Source organism: Oncorhynchus keta, chromosome 33, assembly GCF_023373465.1.
Source record: "Oncorhynchus keta strain PuntledgeMale-10-30-2019 chromosome 33, Oket_V2, whole genome shotgun sequence".
In the NCBI taxonomy this organism is placed as follows: domain Eukaryota; kingdom Metazoa; phylum Chordata; class Actinopteri; order Salmoniformes; family Salmonidae; genus Oncorhynchus; species Oncorhynchus keta.
In genome coordinates this window covers 12,628,254-12,644,814 of record NC_068453.1, presented here as the reverse complement: position 1 = coordinate 12,644,814, position 16,561 = coordinate 12,628,254, and the positions used below count along the sequence as shown (strand labels likewise).

Genomic DNA, 16,561 nt, shown 5'->3' with positions numbered 1-16,561 from the left:
CTGCTCCCATCCTCTCCCATCCCTCCCTAGGTTATTTATACAATTATCACCTCTGTAGGAGTAGAGCGGTCACACACACGTGAACGGTCACACACACACACACACACACACACACACACACACACACACACACACACACACACACACACACACACACACACACACACACACACACACACACACACACACACACACACACACACACACACACACACACACACACACACACAGCAACAGAGACATGGTCACAAAGCCGGAGATGTTCCAGACAGCAATGGTCAGTACTCTAACGGTGCACTATTATGGCGCGTTAGATTAGTTTAGTCTAGTCTCCAGTGACTCCTGGGGATGGCAGCTAGTGGTCCTGTACGTAGCTCAGTTCATAAGAGCATGGCACTAGCAACACCAGAGTTGTCGGTTCAATTCCCACTGGGGTCATATACCAAAATGTGTGGACTGTTGTCACTTTGGGTCAAACTGTCAGCTACATTTATTGCATTACAGTACTGTATTGGCCAATTTTATTGAAGCATACTAGACTTTGGATACATGTTTACTGTATAGGAGATACTTTTTCTTTCTTGTTTTCAACATTTTTCTTGCTTATTGGTATTGTGTTGATATTGTATTACTGCACTGTAGGTGTTAGAAACACAAGCATTTCGCTGCACCTACTGTAATCTGCTCATCTGTGTATGTGACCAATAAACTGTGATTTGATATATACAGCACATCTCTGCTCTTGTCTCTCAGATAAAATTAAAAATCTTGCTGTGAAGTAAAATCATAGTAGTCATCATCATAGTAGTACATTCGAGTACATATCATACTTGTTTCTACTTTACATACTGATAGATTTGGATTGATGAACTTTAAATCCTTATAAATCATTAGTTGTAATAGAGAAATGCCATAGCCGAGGGGCTACACCAGAGAGGTTCATGGTTATCTGTAGGAGGAAAGTATAGGGTGGGGGCAATTAACCTTGGAATGTACTGAGTGCGGGGTAAGTGATCACATGTGGCGGGAATTGATAAAGGGAGAGAGCCAAGGATTAGTGATGAAGGGGGTTCGAGATCAGGTCAGGTCACGTTAAGGGAGAAATAAAAGTCTATGGCCCATATTACTTAGTTTCCTGCTTAAGCAATAAAGATACAACGTTTGTTCAGATGTCGGAGGAGACTCAGCACAGCGGAGGGGTTAAATATCAGTGCTTATGTGAACAATGTGTTTTGTCTAATGTCGCTGTATTGGCCTGTGGGAAGAATTAAACTGGGTTAATAAACTTTCATAGTGTCCATGGAGTTTTTTACTCTGAGAAATGGAACCCAACACTACCATTTTCATTATGTAGGTCTCAAAATATGTAGTGAATTATACCAGTTTACATGTACAATTCTATACATTTACCAGACGTTGAAGTGATCATCAATTAAGAGTAGTCGGATTAAGGGCGTTTCACACATCGTTTTGAGCTATAGTTCGCATCAGAGTTTGACTATGTATTACATTGTATTTTGTCATTTGGTCCGGTTGGTTTCACATTGCCAAAATGGTCAAATGTACAGAAATAAACAAACAACCACTTGGCTATGCACGTCATTTGTTTATTGGACAAAAATGCTCGAGCAAAAGCCATTTAGGATTATCATAAAGCATCACTTGTGCGTCCCAATCTTCCTATTACTTTCGCTTTGGTCTTCCAACAACATGCATTAGAGGAAACAGCGCAAACCACTCTAACTGCGACATGAATAGTCTTTATTCAGTACCCTATTTCCCCGGTATAGACCCGGGCTCCTTTAACCTGCATCGGATGCGCTCATAACTGCCCTGATATTAACAGAACGTTTCAGAGAGCTCAAATTATGATCATGTGTGTATTTCATGCTCGCAGTCAAACAACCAATGACAATGCGCAATTTGGGTTATTTTCCTGTCTTTGGTCCAGACTGCGTTCTCACCTGCAGCGAACCGCACCAATTGAATTGGAGACAGAGCGTTTAGTGCGCTCCCGAGTGTGGATAGTTTTCACACCAGTCCAAACTTACCGAACTAAGAGGTAAAAAAAAAAAAGTTAGGAAAAAAACAATTTGTTTTGTGAAAGCCTCTTAAGTAATAGTAAAATGTATTTTAACAAAAGAGAATAGAATCATAAAAGTAACGTGAGCATTTTGTGAAAAAAAAATGCCTTTTTGATGATCTGTTTTGAGTTTTGTACGAAGAGTTGTAAAAATGTACCACAGACCAAAGCAATTCAAAAAACGATGTGTGTTTGCGTGTGTGTGCGTGTGCCCGTGTGTATGTGACCATCTAGCGGAAGCTTAACCTTTATTGCCTCAGTACACACAGCTGTGTGGATTCGTATGGAGTTAGGAGTTGTCTTGGATAAGATTAGTTGCTTCCATGCTTAGAGAGTAAACAATGTCAGCTGCTCTTCCATCATCTTAATAAGAGATCTATGGTATCTAAGTATTATTTTGACTAGTGCTAGCAGTAGTGTGGTAGCCTGGCATTTGGTCTGAATGTTTTATGCATTTTCTTTATATGTCTCTCTGTGTGTTGAGCAAGTTTTGTCTTGAGCCATAGCTGTCTTTGTTAGTTCCAGCTTTACACTGGCAAGAGCCCACCTCAATGGGCTCCGAAATGGATAACATGTGTTGCAAACGCAAAGACATCCCATTGAAGAGCAGTGTCCTGCTGTGAAACTGTCTCCCTGACATGGCTTCCTGTCTGCTTTAATGGTTGATTTCAGAGTGCATGCATCTGGCTGCCAAAACATAGAAGCCCCTGTCACAAACAGCGTGTTTAGTATGTGTGTGTGACCCACAGAAGCTAGTCTGTTGCCACAGCAACCACTGGTCTGTCTATTCTATCACGGCCTTGCCAATACACAGTTGTTAATGGGCGCTGGAGTGACACAGAAGCGCGCGCACACACACTGTCCTGGGATATGTATGGGATGAATGTAGATTCCAAGGAATGGCAGGATGAAATGCTTAGATTTAGACTCATCCTTCCTCCTTACTCTGGTTGTTTTCTCTGACACTCTTACAGATATGAAATTAGTTAAAGGAGGATATAATGTCCCCTCCTTCGCCCATTACTCCCTTTAATATCCCCCCCCCCTCTTAACCTCATTGTTGGCGCTCTTTGTCTCTCCTCCTCTGCAATCCCCCCGTCCCCCCACACACACAGGTACGTATCCGGTCAGAGGCAGAAACGGTGTGCGTCAGCGTGCCGTGACGTCTGCCTAGCAAAGTAATAGCGTCACCTTTGCACCGCGTCAGCTTTCCTGCGCTAACTGACCATCTTTCTCTCCCCTTACACTCCCTTGCTTATTGTCCTTTCTCCTCCCCTTCCCCCTCTCTCTCTCTCTCTCTCTCTCTCTCCCTCTTTCTCTCTCTCCACCCCCTGTCTCCCTTCTTTTCTTTTCCTTAAGTCGTCGGGCACCAGTGTGTTGGTGGACATAGCGGTGATGGGGGAAGCCCATGGATTGATCTCAGACCTGCTGGCGGACCCCTCTCTGCCCCCCAACACCTGCAGTTCCCTGCGGGCTGTCAGTAACCTGCTCAGTACCCAGATCAGTTTGCAGCCGCTGCACCGGCCTCGAATCAGCCCTCTGCAGGCACTCAGCGACACACACACCTGCTCCGACTCCGAAGACTGGCCAGAGAGAGAGAAACTGGCCATCCCAAAGGTAAATGCTACTGTACTTTTATAGACACATGTAAGTATGTATAGTATGTGTGCATAAACACACACATACACCCACACAGGTTTTGAGCACGCATGAAAAATCTGAAATGTTTTATTCTGCCGATTTAATGAACTAACTTTTCAATGAGAACGCTTTGAGCTTTGAATGTTAATTTTTCTGTTAGTTAGCACTTCTCTCTCTCACACACACACACACACACACACGCACGCACGCACGCACGCACGCACGCACGCACGCACGCACGCACGCACGCACGCACGCACGCACGCACGCACGCACGCACGCACGCACGCACGCACGCACGCACACACACACACACACACACACACACACACACACACACACACACACACACACACACACACACACACACACACACACACACACACACACACACACACACACACACACACACCATACCTCCTCTCAACCTCGTCCACACATCCCCGTTTCACCTCCCCATGCTGGAAAGACCCTATAATGTAGTGAACAGTGACGCACATTCCCACTGAAGGCCTTTAATGTTTAACAAGGCCAATACTTCAAAATGCATGCAGGTACTTAGTGCGGCGGGGAGACTAAATAAAGCGTGTGTGATGCTATGCAGGATACCCCGAGAAGCTTTAAGCAGCCTCATTTAACTCTTTATTGATTCTACTGATGTAGTTACTGTCGGGTTATGTAGGCTGTAACTAGGGCCCGGTTTTTCCTTGTCGGGTGACTTTTCAAGTCAGGGAAAAACGTTGGATTCGTGGTATGGCTCATGGACACCAAAGCATTGCACTAGTGACTGTGGCTAATCAACTATGAACATAGCCATAATGCCGAGTGTATGCTGCGTATTCGGTCAAATGCTATATATTTAAAAAAAAACTTGAATTTAATTACATCTCTGGGGTTAATATATCATAACAGGAAGTTCTTTGCAGACATATAGCTCCTGTATCGGTCCTCAAACCCTTACCCTACTCCCTATAACTACTACGAACACGTGTAGCTTTACATCAGCAGTCTAGACCCCACTACCAGGCTGTTGACCACATTTCTGGTCTCCACTCACTCCAGACTCTCAGCCTGTGAATTAAAGGTGATATTCTGGCATTTCTGAGTGCAGACAAACAACACTGAGAGTCTCTGGTTCCTGAGCTGCTGCTGTTTTATCTGGGGTTCTCCACACCTGTGTCAACACAGAGTCCATCTGAATAAAACAGTGTCCGTCCAACATAAGGAACGAGAGTTCACCCCCCCTCTTACTCTCTCTGATGGTTAAAAGTAATCAAAACACAATTTAGAGAAGGTCGTAGTGAGGAGGTGAGGCCCTTACATCTGCTACCCAGTCCTCACTGCCCCTTTACTTCCTTCCTCCTTCCCTCGGATCAGAATACTGTCTGGTTGTGCAGTTCTGTCTCCGTTTCTTGTATAAGAGCCGTTTCAACGTCGTGAAGCTCGGTCTGCTAGACAAAACACTTTCTGAAATTTCTCCGGACTATTGGAGTTTTCACCCCTGAAGACTGTGTGTGTGTGTGTGTGTGTGTGTGTGTGTGTGTGTGTGTGTGTGTGTGTGTGTGTGTGTGTGTGTGTGTGTGTGTGTGTGTGTGTGTGTGTGTGTGTGTGTGTGTGTTTGTGTCGGTGGTAACTCAGTCTGAGGGCCTAAGGGCATAGGACAGAGAGAGACTAGCTAAATGCAGTCCAGAGGAAAAGCTGTTTTGCTTGCACTGTGTACCTCTGACGATAATGGGTTTAGATTAGAGAAGTTATTTATGCTTGAATGCTCCCCAAAACATTTTTCATTGGACAAATGCAGCCAAACCAATGTTTTGTATTAGACTGTGGTGAAAAACAAACACATCGTCGCTTCAAGTTCAGCATCCCAGGCGTATATAACAATTGTATAGTAATGGAAAAAGTAGCTTGTTCTTAAACCAAGGCACTCTCACCAGAAAATGTATTCATTGTATTAAATATACTGAACAAAAATATAAACGCAACATGTAAAGTGTTGGTCCCATGTTTTATGAGTTAAAATAAAAGATCACCAAAATGTTCCTTACGCACAAAAAGCTTATTTCTCCCAAATTTAGTGCCCAAATGTGTTTACATCCCTGTTAGTAAGCATTTCTCCTTTGCCAAGATAATCCATCCACCTGACAGGTGTGGCATGTCAAGAAGCTGATTAAACAGCATGGTCATTACACAGGTGCACCTTGTGCTGGGGACAATAAAAGGTGCAGTTTTGTCACACCACACAACGCCACTGATGTCTCAAATTTTGAGGAAGCATGCAATTGGCATGCTGACTGCAGGAATGTCCACCAGAGCTGCTGCCAGAGTATGTAATGCTAATTTCTCTACCATAAGCCACCTCCAACGTAATTTTAGAGAACTTGGCAGTACGTCTAACCGGCCTCACAACCACAGACCACGTGTAACCATGCCAGCCCAAGCCCTCCACATCCAGATTCACCTGCGGATCATCTGAGACCAGCCACCCGGACAGCTGATGAAACTCAGGATTAGTTCTGTCTGTAATAATGCCCTTTTTTTGTGGAGAAAAAGTCATTCTGATTGGCTGGGCCTGACTCCCTAGTGGGTGGGTCTATGCCCTCCCATGCCCAACCATGGCTGCGCCCCTGCTCAGTCATGTGATATTCATAGATTATCGCCTAATGAATTGATTTCATTTCACTGATTTCCTTCTAAGAACTGTAACTCAGTAAAATTGTTAACTGTTGCATTTCGCTGATATATTTTTGTTCAATATATTTTTATTCACTAGTACTTCATGCATCGCAAAGTAGTATTGACATGCTATTAGACCCAGATAGATTTCAGAATAGATTGAATGAGGCAATGTTTAGAGCCCATTAGACACAAACCAGGGGTGATATGAGGAAGTTGACCCCTCCCCCTTGGCCGTGACACAGAGGGTCTTTGTGAGTAACTGAAAGAGACATGGCTCACCTCGATAGCATCAGACATCTGGACCTCTGTAACCCTTTAAATCCTGCTCCGAGACGCTGAGTCTGTGAGCCAATCACCCTGTGTCTATCTCACCATCAGGTCGTATTGAATGTCATAAGGACGGCAATGACTGTACTCATATTATAACCAATGGAAATACTAATCCATGGTCCTGAGAGAGAGGCTTTAGAAAGAGTAGGGTGACAAGACTGACCTGGTATGCACAGGGTGTGTGTGTTTCAGATGGATTAATATGCCAGGAAGCACACACACACACACACACACACACACCCACACACGCACATATGCATACACACACACACAAGCCCAGGAAAGAGTGAAATATTAATGTTCCTGTCAGCAAGGCTTTTCTCTGGTTCTGTTCTCTCTCTCTTTAGTCAATGAACAATGGTGCTTTTATCCTCTACTTTAAAACATATCTATCCAAATCGTAGATAAAATGAGTTTCATTAAGATGGAGTTAGTACCAGACTATACAGTATGCTTTGTATCATCACAACCTTTTTTTTTCATTCAAAGTCATCTTATGTTATTTGAACGGACAGTAATGAATCATGCAGTCATTGGAGGATTTGACCTGGCACCGATTTTTTTGTCCACATTGTTTTTGCCACATGATTCTGGGGGCCTTCCTCCAGGTCTGCCATCTGTCACGTTCCCTTATCAACCGGAAAACCATCATCTGCCCACCTCAAATGTTCTTCTCCTTTCACAATGTTTGTCTGTAGAGGTGGACCTCTGGTCTTCCGTCCAGGTTGCTGTTGGTGCACAGTAGAGGATCAAATGTTGACCAGTAGATGCATTTTGCTACACCCACAATAACAACTGCTAAATATGTGTATGTGCCAAATAACATTTGATTTGATTGGCTGTTCAGAGAGCTGGACCTGACCCAGGACTTTATGTGCATCTGTGTGTGTTGTAGCGTCTGAGACGGAGCCTGCCTCCAGGCTTGCTGAGAAGGATCTCCTCTACATGGACCACCACCACCTCAGCTACAGGTCTTCCCACCATAGAACCAGGACCTGTACGCAGAGACCGCTCTGCCAGCATCAAACCCCTCCACGACAGTCCACCATGCAGGTAGCCTACACTATCCCCTACTACCCTTTTCTCCCCATCACTCTCTCTCTCTCTCTCTCTCTCTCTCTCTCTCTCTCTCTCTCTCTCTCTCTCTCTCTCTCTCTCTCTCTCTCTCTCTCTCTCTCTCTCTCTCTCTCTCTCTCTCTCTCTCTCTCTCACACACACACACATTCCCCTCTTCTATCCCTCTCTCTCACTCTCTCTCTCACACACATTCCCCTCTTCTATCCCTCTCTCGCCCCCCTCTCTCTCTCTCTCTCTCTCTCTCTCTCTCTCTCTCTCTCTCTCACACACATTCCCCTCTTCTATCCCTCTCTCGCCGCTCTCTCTCTCTCTCCCCCCCTCTCTCTCTCTCTCTCATTCTCTCTCTCACATTCCCCTCTTCTATCCCTCTCTCCTCTTTCTCTCTCGCCCCTTTCTCTCTCTCTCACACACATTCCCCTCTTCTATCCCTCTCTCGCCCCCCTCTCTCTCTCTCTCTCTCTCTCTCTCTCTCTCTCTCTCTCTCTCTCTCTCTCTCTCTCTCTCATTCTCTCTCTCACATTCCCCTCTTCTATCCCTCTCTCCTCTTTCTCTCTCGCCCCTCTCTCTCTCTCTCCCATTCTCACTCTCTCACTCCTTTCCCTCTCTCTCTTTACATCCAGATGTCAGACTTGCTTCCTGCTGCTCGAGAAGCTTCTCGTAGGGGTCACCCTGAGGCCAGCGGTCCTCATAAGGTCCTCCCCAGCTGCAAACCCTCCTCCTTTTATGGCCCGTCGTGAAATATTAGACCTGTAATGCACGTGCAACACTGATATATTTTCTTAGTGGTGAATGATGGATGGGTCATGTGGGAGTTTGAACTGGAGAACGTAGGGTGTTCTATGTGTATGTCTGTCTTTGAAGGAGACGGGTCTGTTTGTGGCTCCAGTCCTGTGGAGTGCTCCTCCAAGGCAGCTGGCCTACATCTGTACAGAGACTGCGTTTTAGCATCCAGCAGTCTGTTGCCCAATCCTAAACTGACCCTAGTCCTCTACTTCCCACCATATACTCTCTTACCCCTACCTCCTTCCACTTTGTAGATCCTAAAGATTTGGTGCATGTGTAAGAATATGTGTAAGAAATACGCAGAATAAACCACTTAACCTGAGATGATAACATTGTTTGAGACATACAGATGATAATGCACACCACTGTTGGGATTCATTCCATTTCCACTTTGTGTCAGGCTCAGAACTGGCTGTTCTCCCCGGGGACCAGTCTGTGGTTGTTCTGGCCAAAATAACGTGCCTCTTGGTGCTATTATTTATCATCTAAATTGTTCCTCTGTTTGAGATATTGGTTGAAGGTCAGAGATGAACAATTAATCCTGAAGTCAGATCGGTATCTGCAGACTTCAGTCTGGCTCTTTGGCGGCTTCCTGGAGACAAAACATTCTATAATAAATGTCCCAGGGAGATTTTTATCCTGTATGTCAGAGCAGGCTTAAAATACTGCTGGGGTCACCACCCAGTACACTCATAGAACAGTTATTCGGTTGTCCCCATCGGAGAACACTTTTTGGTTCCAGGTAGAACCCTTTCTGGTTCCAGATTGGACCCTTTCGGGGCCCCACAGGCTGCTTCCTTTTACAGTGCATGCAGACAGTCTGTGGTTGTGATATCCTGTGCGTTAGAGTATTGTGACTCACTGAGGTGTTGATATCCCGTGTGTTTTCCAGCATGGGGAACAGTGAGTCGTGGAACAGCTCTGTAATGCTCACCATCTCGAAGAGTCGCTCCATGTCTGCCTCCTACTCTGCTTCAGCCACCTCCAACCACCTCTACAACAGACGCATGACCAGACCAGGTGTGTGTTCGTGTGAGTGTGTGTAGACACTTTAAGTGACATTTGTGTCCCATCAGAACAGAACAGGTCATTTAGAATGATTCAAATTTTACGGGGCAATGTAGGAGATGCAAGAGACGGGTTAACCCATTCTTTGTCCATTCAGTTTGTGTGTGTGCCTGTGTCGGTGCATATGTGCACTTGTGTGTGGGCAGTATGTGCAATTTCTATTTTGTCTTTGTTTAAATCGTGATCTGATTTGTTACATTTCATTGAACCAGTCTTCCCTCCTAATAACCCTGTTTTCTCTTCAGGTTACCCCTCTTCCAACATATCACCTCTGGCCTCTCCCTGCCACTCCCCTCCAGTCCAGGGGACCCCTGTCTCCAGCCCCACCACCAAGTCCTGCTCTGTGGACCTACCAGAGCCTGTGGACAGCCAGGGAGAGAGGCCTGTGGGCCCCCAGACCCCACACAGAGCCTTAACACACAGCATCAGTGCACCTAGCTCCACCACACCGCACTGGGGGCCACCATCTTTCTGCAGCAGGTAACAAACACAGACTTACAGATATACACAAAACAGATACCGTCCCTGTTGCTGTCAGAAAGAGGTACCACAAACAGAATATACACACAGAGAAAAGCTTGATCGTCGCATTCTTGCCCGTTACTTCACTGATAATTGGCAGCGTTGTCTAGAAGACACTGAAGCAGAGACTGAGGAAGTCGTGCATGAAGCTCGGAGACGTTGTTTAACGGCATCATGCTGGTTCACTGTCCTGTTTGCGTGCATGTGTCTTACAATGGGAGATAGATGAGTAATAGATGAGATAGATGAGTAACCAGTCACGTCATGAGTCTGTTCATAGAGAAAGAGAGAGAAAGAGAGAGAGAGAGACAGACAGAGAGACAGACAGAGAGAGAGAGAGAGAGACAAAGAGAGAGACAAAGAAAGAGCGAGAGAGACAAAGAGCGAGAGAGAGACAAAGAGACTTCCTCTGAGGCACATGGACTCATGCCATAGAGAGAGAGAGAGAGAGAGAGAGAGAGAGAGAGAGAGAGAGAGAGAGAGAGAGAGAGAGAGAGAGAGAGAGAGAGAGAGAGAGAGAGAGAGAGAGAGAGAGAGAGAGAGAGCAGTGAGATAGTCAAAGAGAGAGAGAGAGAGAGAGAGAGAGAGACTTCCTCTGAGGCATATGGACTCACGCCAGTGAGTCACAGAGAAGGTCCCGCCGCAATGTTCTAAGACAAGAGGACATGGATAAGAAGTACAGGTTGTCTTAATAGCGGCGACAAGATGTTCAGTTATTAAGATGAGTGATCTAAGGAAGAGAAGTCCACCACAGAAGAAATACATGAAGACAATAATGAAGGGCTGGATGTGGGAGGGTTATAAGTGTTGAAATTTTGGCCATAAAGGAAACTATAAAGTAAGTGATGGAGGCCAGGGCTGTGTTGTTGACATGGGAAGGGAGTACTGGGGTCTATTCACTTGGAACCAAACGGAAACAAATGGAAACAAATGGGGAGGGATATACTGTACCTGAACTTGTCCAATAGAAACTCTCGTTTCCATTGTGAAATGTTTTGTTACGGTTTGCACTAGTGGATTTGATTGTCTGAGAGAACTTGATGACCTCGTTATCGATTTTGACGTTATCGATGTCTAACAGAAGACAGTGTTCTTTAATGAAAGCCTTTCCAACATAATCGAGGTAGAATCAGGAACTCCCCAGGGCAGCTGTCTAGGCCCCTTACTTTTTCAATCTTTACTAATGTCATGCCACTGGTTTGATTAACAATCTATATATGCAGATGACTTAACACTATACACGTAAGCTACTACAAGGAGTGAAATTACTGCAACACTTAACAAAGAGTTGCAGTCAGTTTCAGAATGGGTGGCAAGAAATAAATTAGTCTTAAATATTTAAAAAACTAAAAGCCTTGTGTTTGGGTTAAATCATTCACTAAACCCTAAACTTCAACTAAATCTTGTGACAAAGAATTTGAAATTTGAGCATATTGAGGTGACTAAACTGCTTGGAAGAACCCTGGATTGTAAACTGTAATGGTCAAAACATGTTGATGTAACAGTAGCTAAGATGGGGAGAAGTCTGTCCATAATGAAGCGCTGCTCTGCCTTCTTAACACACTATCAAGAAGCAGGTCCTACAGGCCCTATTTTTGTCACACCCGGACTACTGTCCAGTCGTGTGGTCAGGTGCCACAAAGAAGGACTTTGCAATTGGCTCAGAACAGGGCAGCATGGCTATCCCTTCAATGTACACAGAGTGCCTAGATTAAAAAGTGAGACAACACCGATAGAGATGGCAGTTTCGCTTCTAGTCCTGTGCAGTATTTTGTTTTTTTAATGTATTATTTCATACATGATTTGCCCAGAAAACCTTAAGTGTTATTACATACAGCCGGGAAGAACTATTGGATATCAGAGAGACGTCAACTTACCAGCACAACCAGCACTACGACCAGGAATATGACTTTCCCAAAGCAGATCCTTTGTCTGCACCTCCCAGGGCATTTTAACTGATTCCAGAGGCCGACTCAAAACAACAGCTTTGGAGGAGAGGGTGCTTGAGCAGTCTTCTAGTGAGGCTTCGGATGCGCGCACACACCGCACTGCTTCCGAGTATATTACTCACTACTGTCTGGTCCCTAGTTAATAAAGTCTCCAAAATGAGGGCAAGAGTTGCTTTCCAAAGAGATATCCGGGATTGTAACATACTCTGTTTCACGGAAACATGGCTAGCTGGGGATATGCTGTTGGAGTCCGTACAGCCAACAGGATTTTCAGTGCATCATGCCGACAGGAATAAATATCTCTCCGGTAAGGTAGGGTGGGGGTGTATGTTTCATGATTAACGACTCATTGATGTATACGCTGACTCGGTGAGCGAGTTTATAAGGAAGTGTATAGGAGATGTTGTACCCACTGTGACTATTAAAACCTTCCCTAACCAGAAACCGTGGATTGATGGCAGCATTTGCGCAAAACTGAAAGCACGTACCACCACATTTAATCAAGGCAAGGCGACTGGAAACATGACCAGATACAAACAGTGTAGTTATTCCTTCTGTAAGGCAATCAAACAAGCAAAGCGTCAGTATAGAGACTAAGTGGAGTCGCAATTCAATGGCTCAAACATGTGGCAGCGTCTACAGACAATCACGGATTACAAAAAGAAAACCAGCCCCGTCACAGACATCGACGTCTTGCTTCCAGACAAATTGAACAACTTCTTTGTGCGCTTTGAGGACAATACAGTCCCACCGATGCGGCCCGCTAACAAAGACTGTGGGCTCCCCTTCTCCGTGGCCAACGTGAGTAAAACATTTAAACGTGTTAACCCCCGCAAGGCTGCCGGACCGGACGGCATCCCTTGCCGCATCCTCAGAGCATGCGCAGACCAGCTGGCTGGTGTGTTTACGGACATATTCAATCAATCCCTATCCAAGTCTGCTGTCTCCACATGCTTCAAGATGGCCACCATTGTTCCTGTCCCAAGAAAGCTAAGGTAACTGAACTAAATGACTATCTCCCCGTAGCACTGACTTATGTCATCATGAAGTGCTTTGAGAGACTAGTCAAAGATCATGTCACCTCCACCCTACCTGTCACACTAGACCCACTGCAATTTGCTTACCGCCCCAATAGGTCCTCAGACGATAAAATCGCCATCACACTGCACACTGCCCTATCCCATCTGGACGAGAGGAATACCTATGTAAGAATGCTGTTCATTGACTATAGCTCAGCATTCAACACCATAATACCCTCCAAATTCTTCATTAAGCTTGAGAACCTTGGTCTTGACCCCGCTCTGTGCAACTGGGTCCTGGACTTCCTGACGGTCCGCCCCCAGGTGGTGAAGGTCGGAAACGACAACTGCACTCCATTGACTCTCAACACTGGGGCTCCACAAGGCGGCATTCTCAGCCCTCTCCTGTACTCCCTGTTCACCCACGACTGTGTGGCCATGCACGCCTCCAACTCAATCATCAAGTTTGCAGACGACACTACAGTGGTAGACTTCATTACCAACAACAACGAGGCAGCCTACAGGGTGGTGAGGGCCCTCAGAGTGTGGTGTCAGGAAAATAACCTCTCACTCAATGTCAGCAAGACAAAAGAGATGATCGTGGACTTCGGGAAACAGCAGAGGGAGCGCGACATAACATCTGCTAACCATGTGTATGTGACCAATAAAATGTGATTTGATTTAAAAAATATTCATGTCAATCTCTCATGGCTTCAAGTAGAGGAGATGTTGACTTCATCATTACTTGTTTTTGTAAGAAGTATTGACATGTTGAATGAACCGAGCTGCCTGCCTGTTTAAACTACTAGCACACAGCTCAGACACCCATGCATACCCCACAAGACATGCCACCAGAGGTCTCTTCACAGTCCCTAAATCCACAACAGACTATGGGAGGCACACAGTACTACATAGAGCCATGACTACATGGAACTCAATTTCACATCAGGTAACTGATGCAAGCAGTAGAATCAGATTTAAATATAGACCTTATGGAACAGCGGGGATTGTGAAGAGACACAAACACAGGCACAGACACACACATACAGATGCACATGATAACAAGCGCACTCTACACACACATAAACATGGGTGTTGTATTGTGGATATGTGGTTGTAGAGTACTGGCCTGAGGGCACACACGTATTAATATGTTGTGAAAAGTGCTATGATATGTAATGGCATGTAACATTTGTTTTGGTAGATAACTGCATTTCATGTTGCTGGACCGCAGGAAGTAATGGGGATCTTTAATAAATACAAATACAAAATATCCACCCCTGGATCTGGCTGTGATGAGAGGAATAATGTTGTTGATCCTGGTTCAGCTAGAACAGCTGACCTTGGTTCCTCTCACGCTACTGATGCGGCTAACTCTTCACTTATCCTCTTGTTCACGTTTCTCCTCTCCCATGAGATATAAATGTCGAGCCTTTTGTCATATTGTAGTTATTTACATGTTTTGAATATCCTTTGTTTATCTGTCCTCTGTCCCTCTCTCAGCTGTGGCAGACCGTACAGCAGGCTGAGCCATGGGGAGGGATCTATGGACAAAGGGGACAGAATACCCCACCCTGGTAAGTAGTAAAAGGACACTTATCTACTTCTCCATATATGTCTAGTTTCTTAGTGTTACATTTATATCTGCCACGTTCCGAGCGTGTCAACCACCTGACTTAACCCCTGAACCCTGATCTGTCATGTCCTATAAGATGACCCGGCAGTGGCATCGTCAGACTATGAGAGCACCTACGAGACCAACCACAGTGACAGCAGTGACTTTGCACAGAACGAGGACGACGGGGAGGGGGCCAAGAAGCCCTCGGACACCCAGGACGGGTGTAGGTCATACCAGCCTGAGGGCATCGTCCTGCACCCCCTACTGCCACCTCCGGAGGTAGGTTCCACTATAGAAATGCATTGAGTGGAATGAAAATGGGTCTACAAATATGCTAAACATTTCATGGCTGCAATATCAATCTATCAACACATTATAAAATGATGCATTTGATTCGAAGAACAAATACCAAATAACATGCTATAACATGCTATTTCCCTATACACTACCTTACTTGTAACATACTATTTATTACCCATAGCCACTTGAAATTACCCTTGATCCTGACCCCTGACCTCTAGGACACACAGCCCATCCTGGCCCCAGAGCCTCTGGTAATGCCAGAGCTGGATCCTCTGATGACTCAACTCAACAACTGGAACTTCCCCATTTTCAACCTGGTGGAGAAAACACACGGCCGCTCAGGATGCATCCTCAGCCAGGTGAGAACAGGCCTCAGCCAGGTGAGAACAGGCCTCAGGCAGGTGAGAACAGGCCTCAGCCAGGTGAGAACAGGCCTCAGCCAGGTGAGAACAGGCCTCAGGCAGGTGAGAACAGGCCTCAGGCAGGTGAGAACAGGCCTCAGCCAGGTGAGAACAGGCCTCAGCCAGGTGAGAACAGGCCTCAGCCAGGTGAGAACAGGCCTCAGCCAGGTGAGAACAGGCCTCAGCCAGGTGAGAACAGGCCTCAGCCAGGTGAGAACAGGCCTCACAGCCAGGTGAGAACAGGCCTCACAGCCAGGTGAGAACAGGCCTCAGCCAGGTGAGAACAGGCCTCAGCCAGGTGAGAACAGGCCTCAGCCAGGTGAGAACAGGCCTCAGCCAGGTGAGTCTTAGCTAGGTAAGAACCAGTGAGTACAGGTGAGAACAGCACATCTTCAACCTGGTGGAGAAGACACACTGACAGTCTGGCTGCATCCTCAGCCAGGTAAGGATAGATAAAGCCTTAGTCAGGTGAGAACAGGTGAGACTTAGCCAGGTGAGGATAGTCTTCAACCCGGAGAAGATTAGGTTGCATCCTCAGCCAGGTAAGGTTAGCTACTGTAGAGCCGAGTGAGAACATTCCAGACCTATTCAGGTAAGGCTAGTTATACAGGTAAGAATGCTGCGGTGAAAATAGTCCATTGTGAACCAAGTGAGAATGGCGCAGACTTCAAATCAAACTTAATTTAAAATGCATTTTAAATCGCAACACAATTGAGAAAATACATTACGACAATACAATGAAAAATAGTTAAAGCAAACAGGAAGCAGTAAAAAGTATGAATAAAAATAATATAAGACAAAGTTCATGTTAAAACAGTTACTGGTTAAAGGTGGGGTTTTAAACGTGATGTGAAAGCCTCAATGGTGTCTGTCCCTCTTACCTGACAGGAACAGCTATTCCATAACTGAGGGGCTTTGGTAGATAGAGAAATCCGCTCCCCCGATGTGTGCATGAAGTGACGCTTGTGAATAAAGCACTGTGAGATATGGGTGGGATTACACTGCCATCTATTGGTTGAAACAGGAGTTACAATTTATTGGAATTGCGGTCTACTGTAAACCAAGACAGCAGTAGGGTCTTGGTTTAC

The 16,561-nt window shown here is 45.6% G+C and overlaps 1 protein-coding gene across 2 annotated transcripts in view; it reads left to right on the top strand.

Annotated features, from left to right (window-relative positions):
• LOC118366240 (cGMP-inhibited 3',5'-cyclic phosphodiesterase 3A-like) overlaps positions 1-16,561 on the top strand; it is an 84,704-nt gene that overhangs the window by 55,955 nt on the left and 12,188 nt on the right. For both annotated transcript variants that reach the window (XM_052491917.1, XM_052491916.1), the window contains 7 exons: positions 3,443-3,700; positions 7,629-7,786; positions 9,486-9,613; positions 9,907-10,141; positions 14,655-14,728; positions 14,864-15,048; positions 15,291-15,431. In XM_052491917.1, coding sequence (XP_052347877.1) covers positions 3,443-3,700; positions 7,629-7,786; positions 9,486-9,613; positions 9,907-10,141; positions 14,655-14,728; positions 14,864-15,048; positions 15,291-15,431 — 1,179 coding nt within the window. The remainder of the gene's footprint in view (positions 1-3,442; positions 3,701-7,628; positions 7,787-9,485; positions 9,614-9,906; positions 10,142-14,654; positions 14,729-14,863; positions 15,049-15,290; positions 15,432-16,561) is intronic.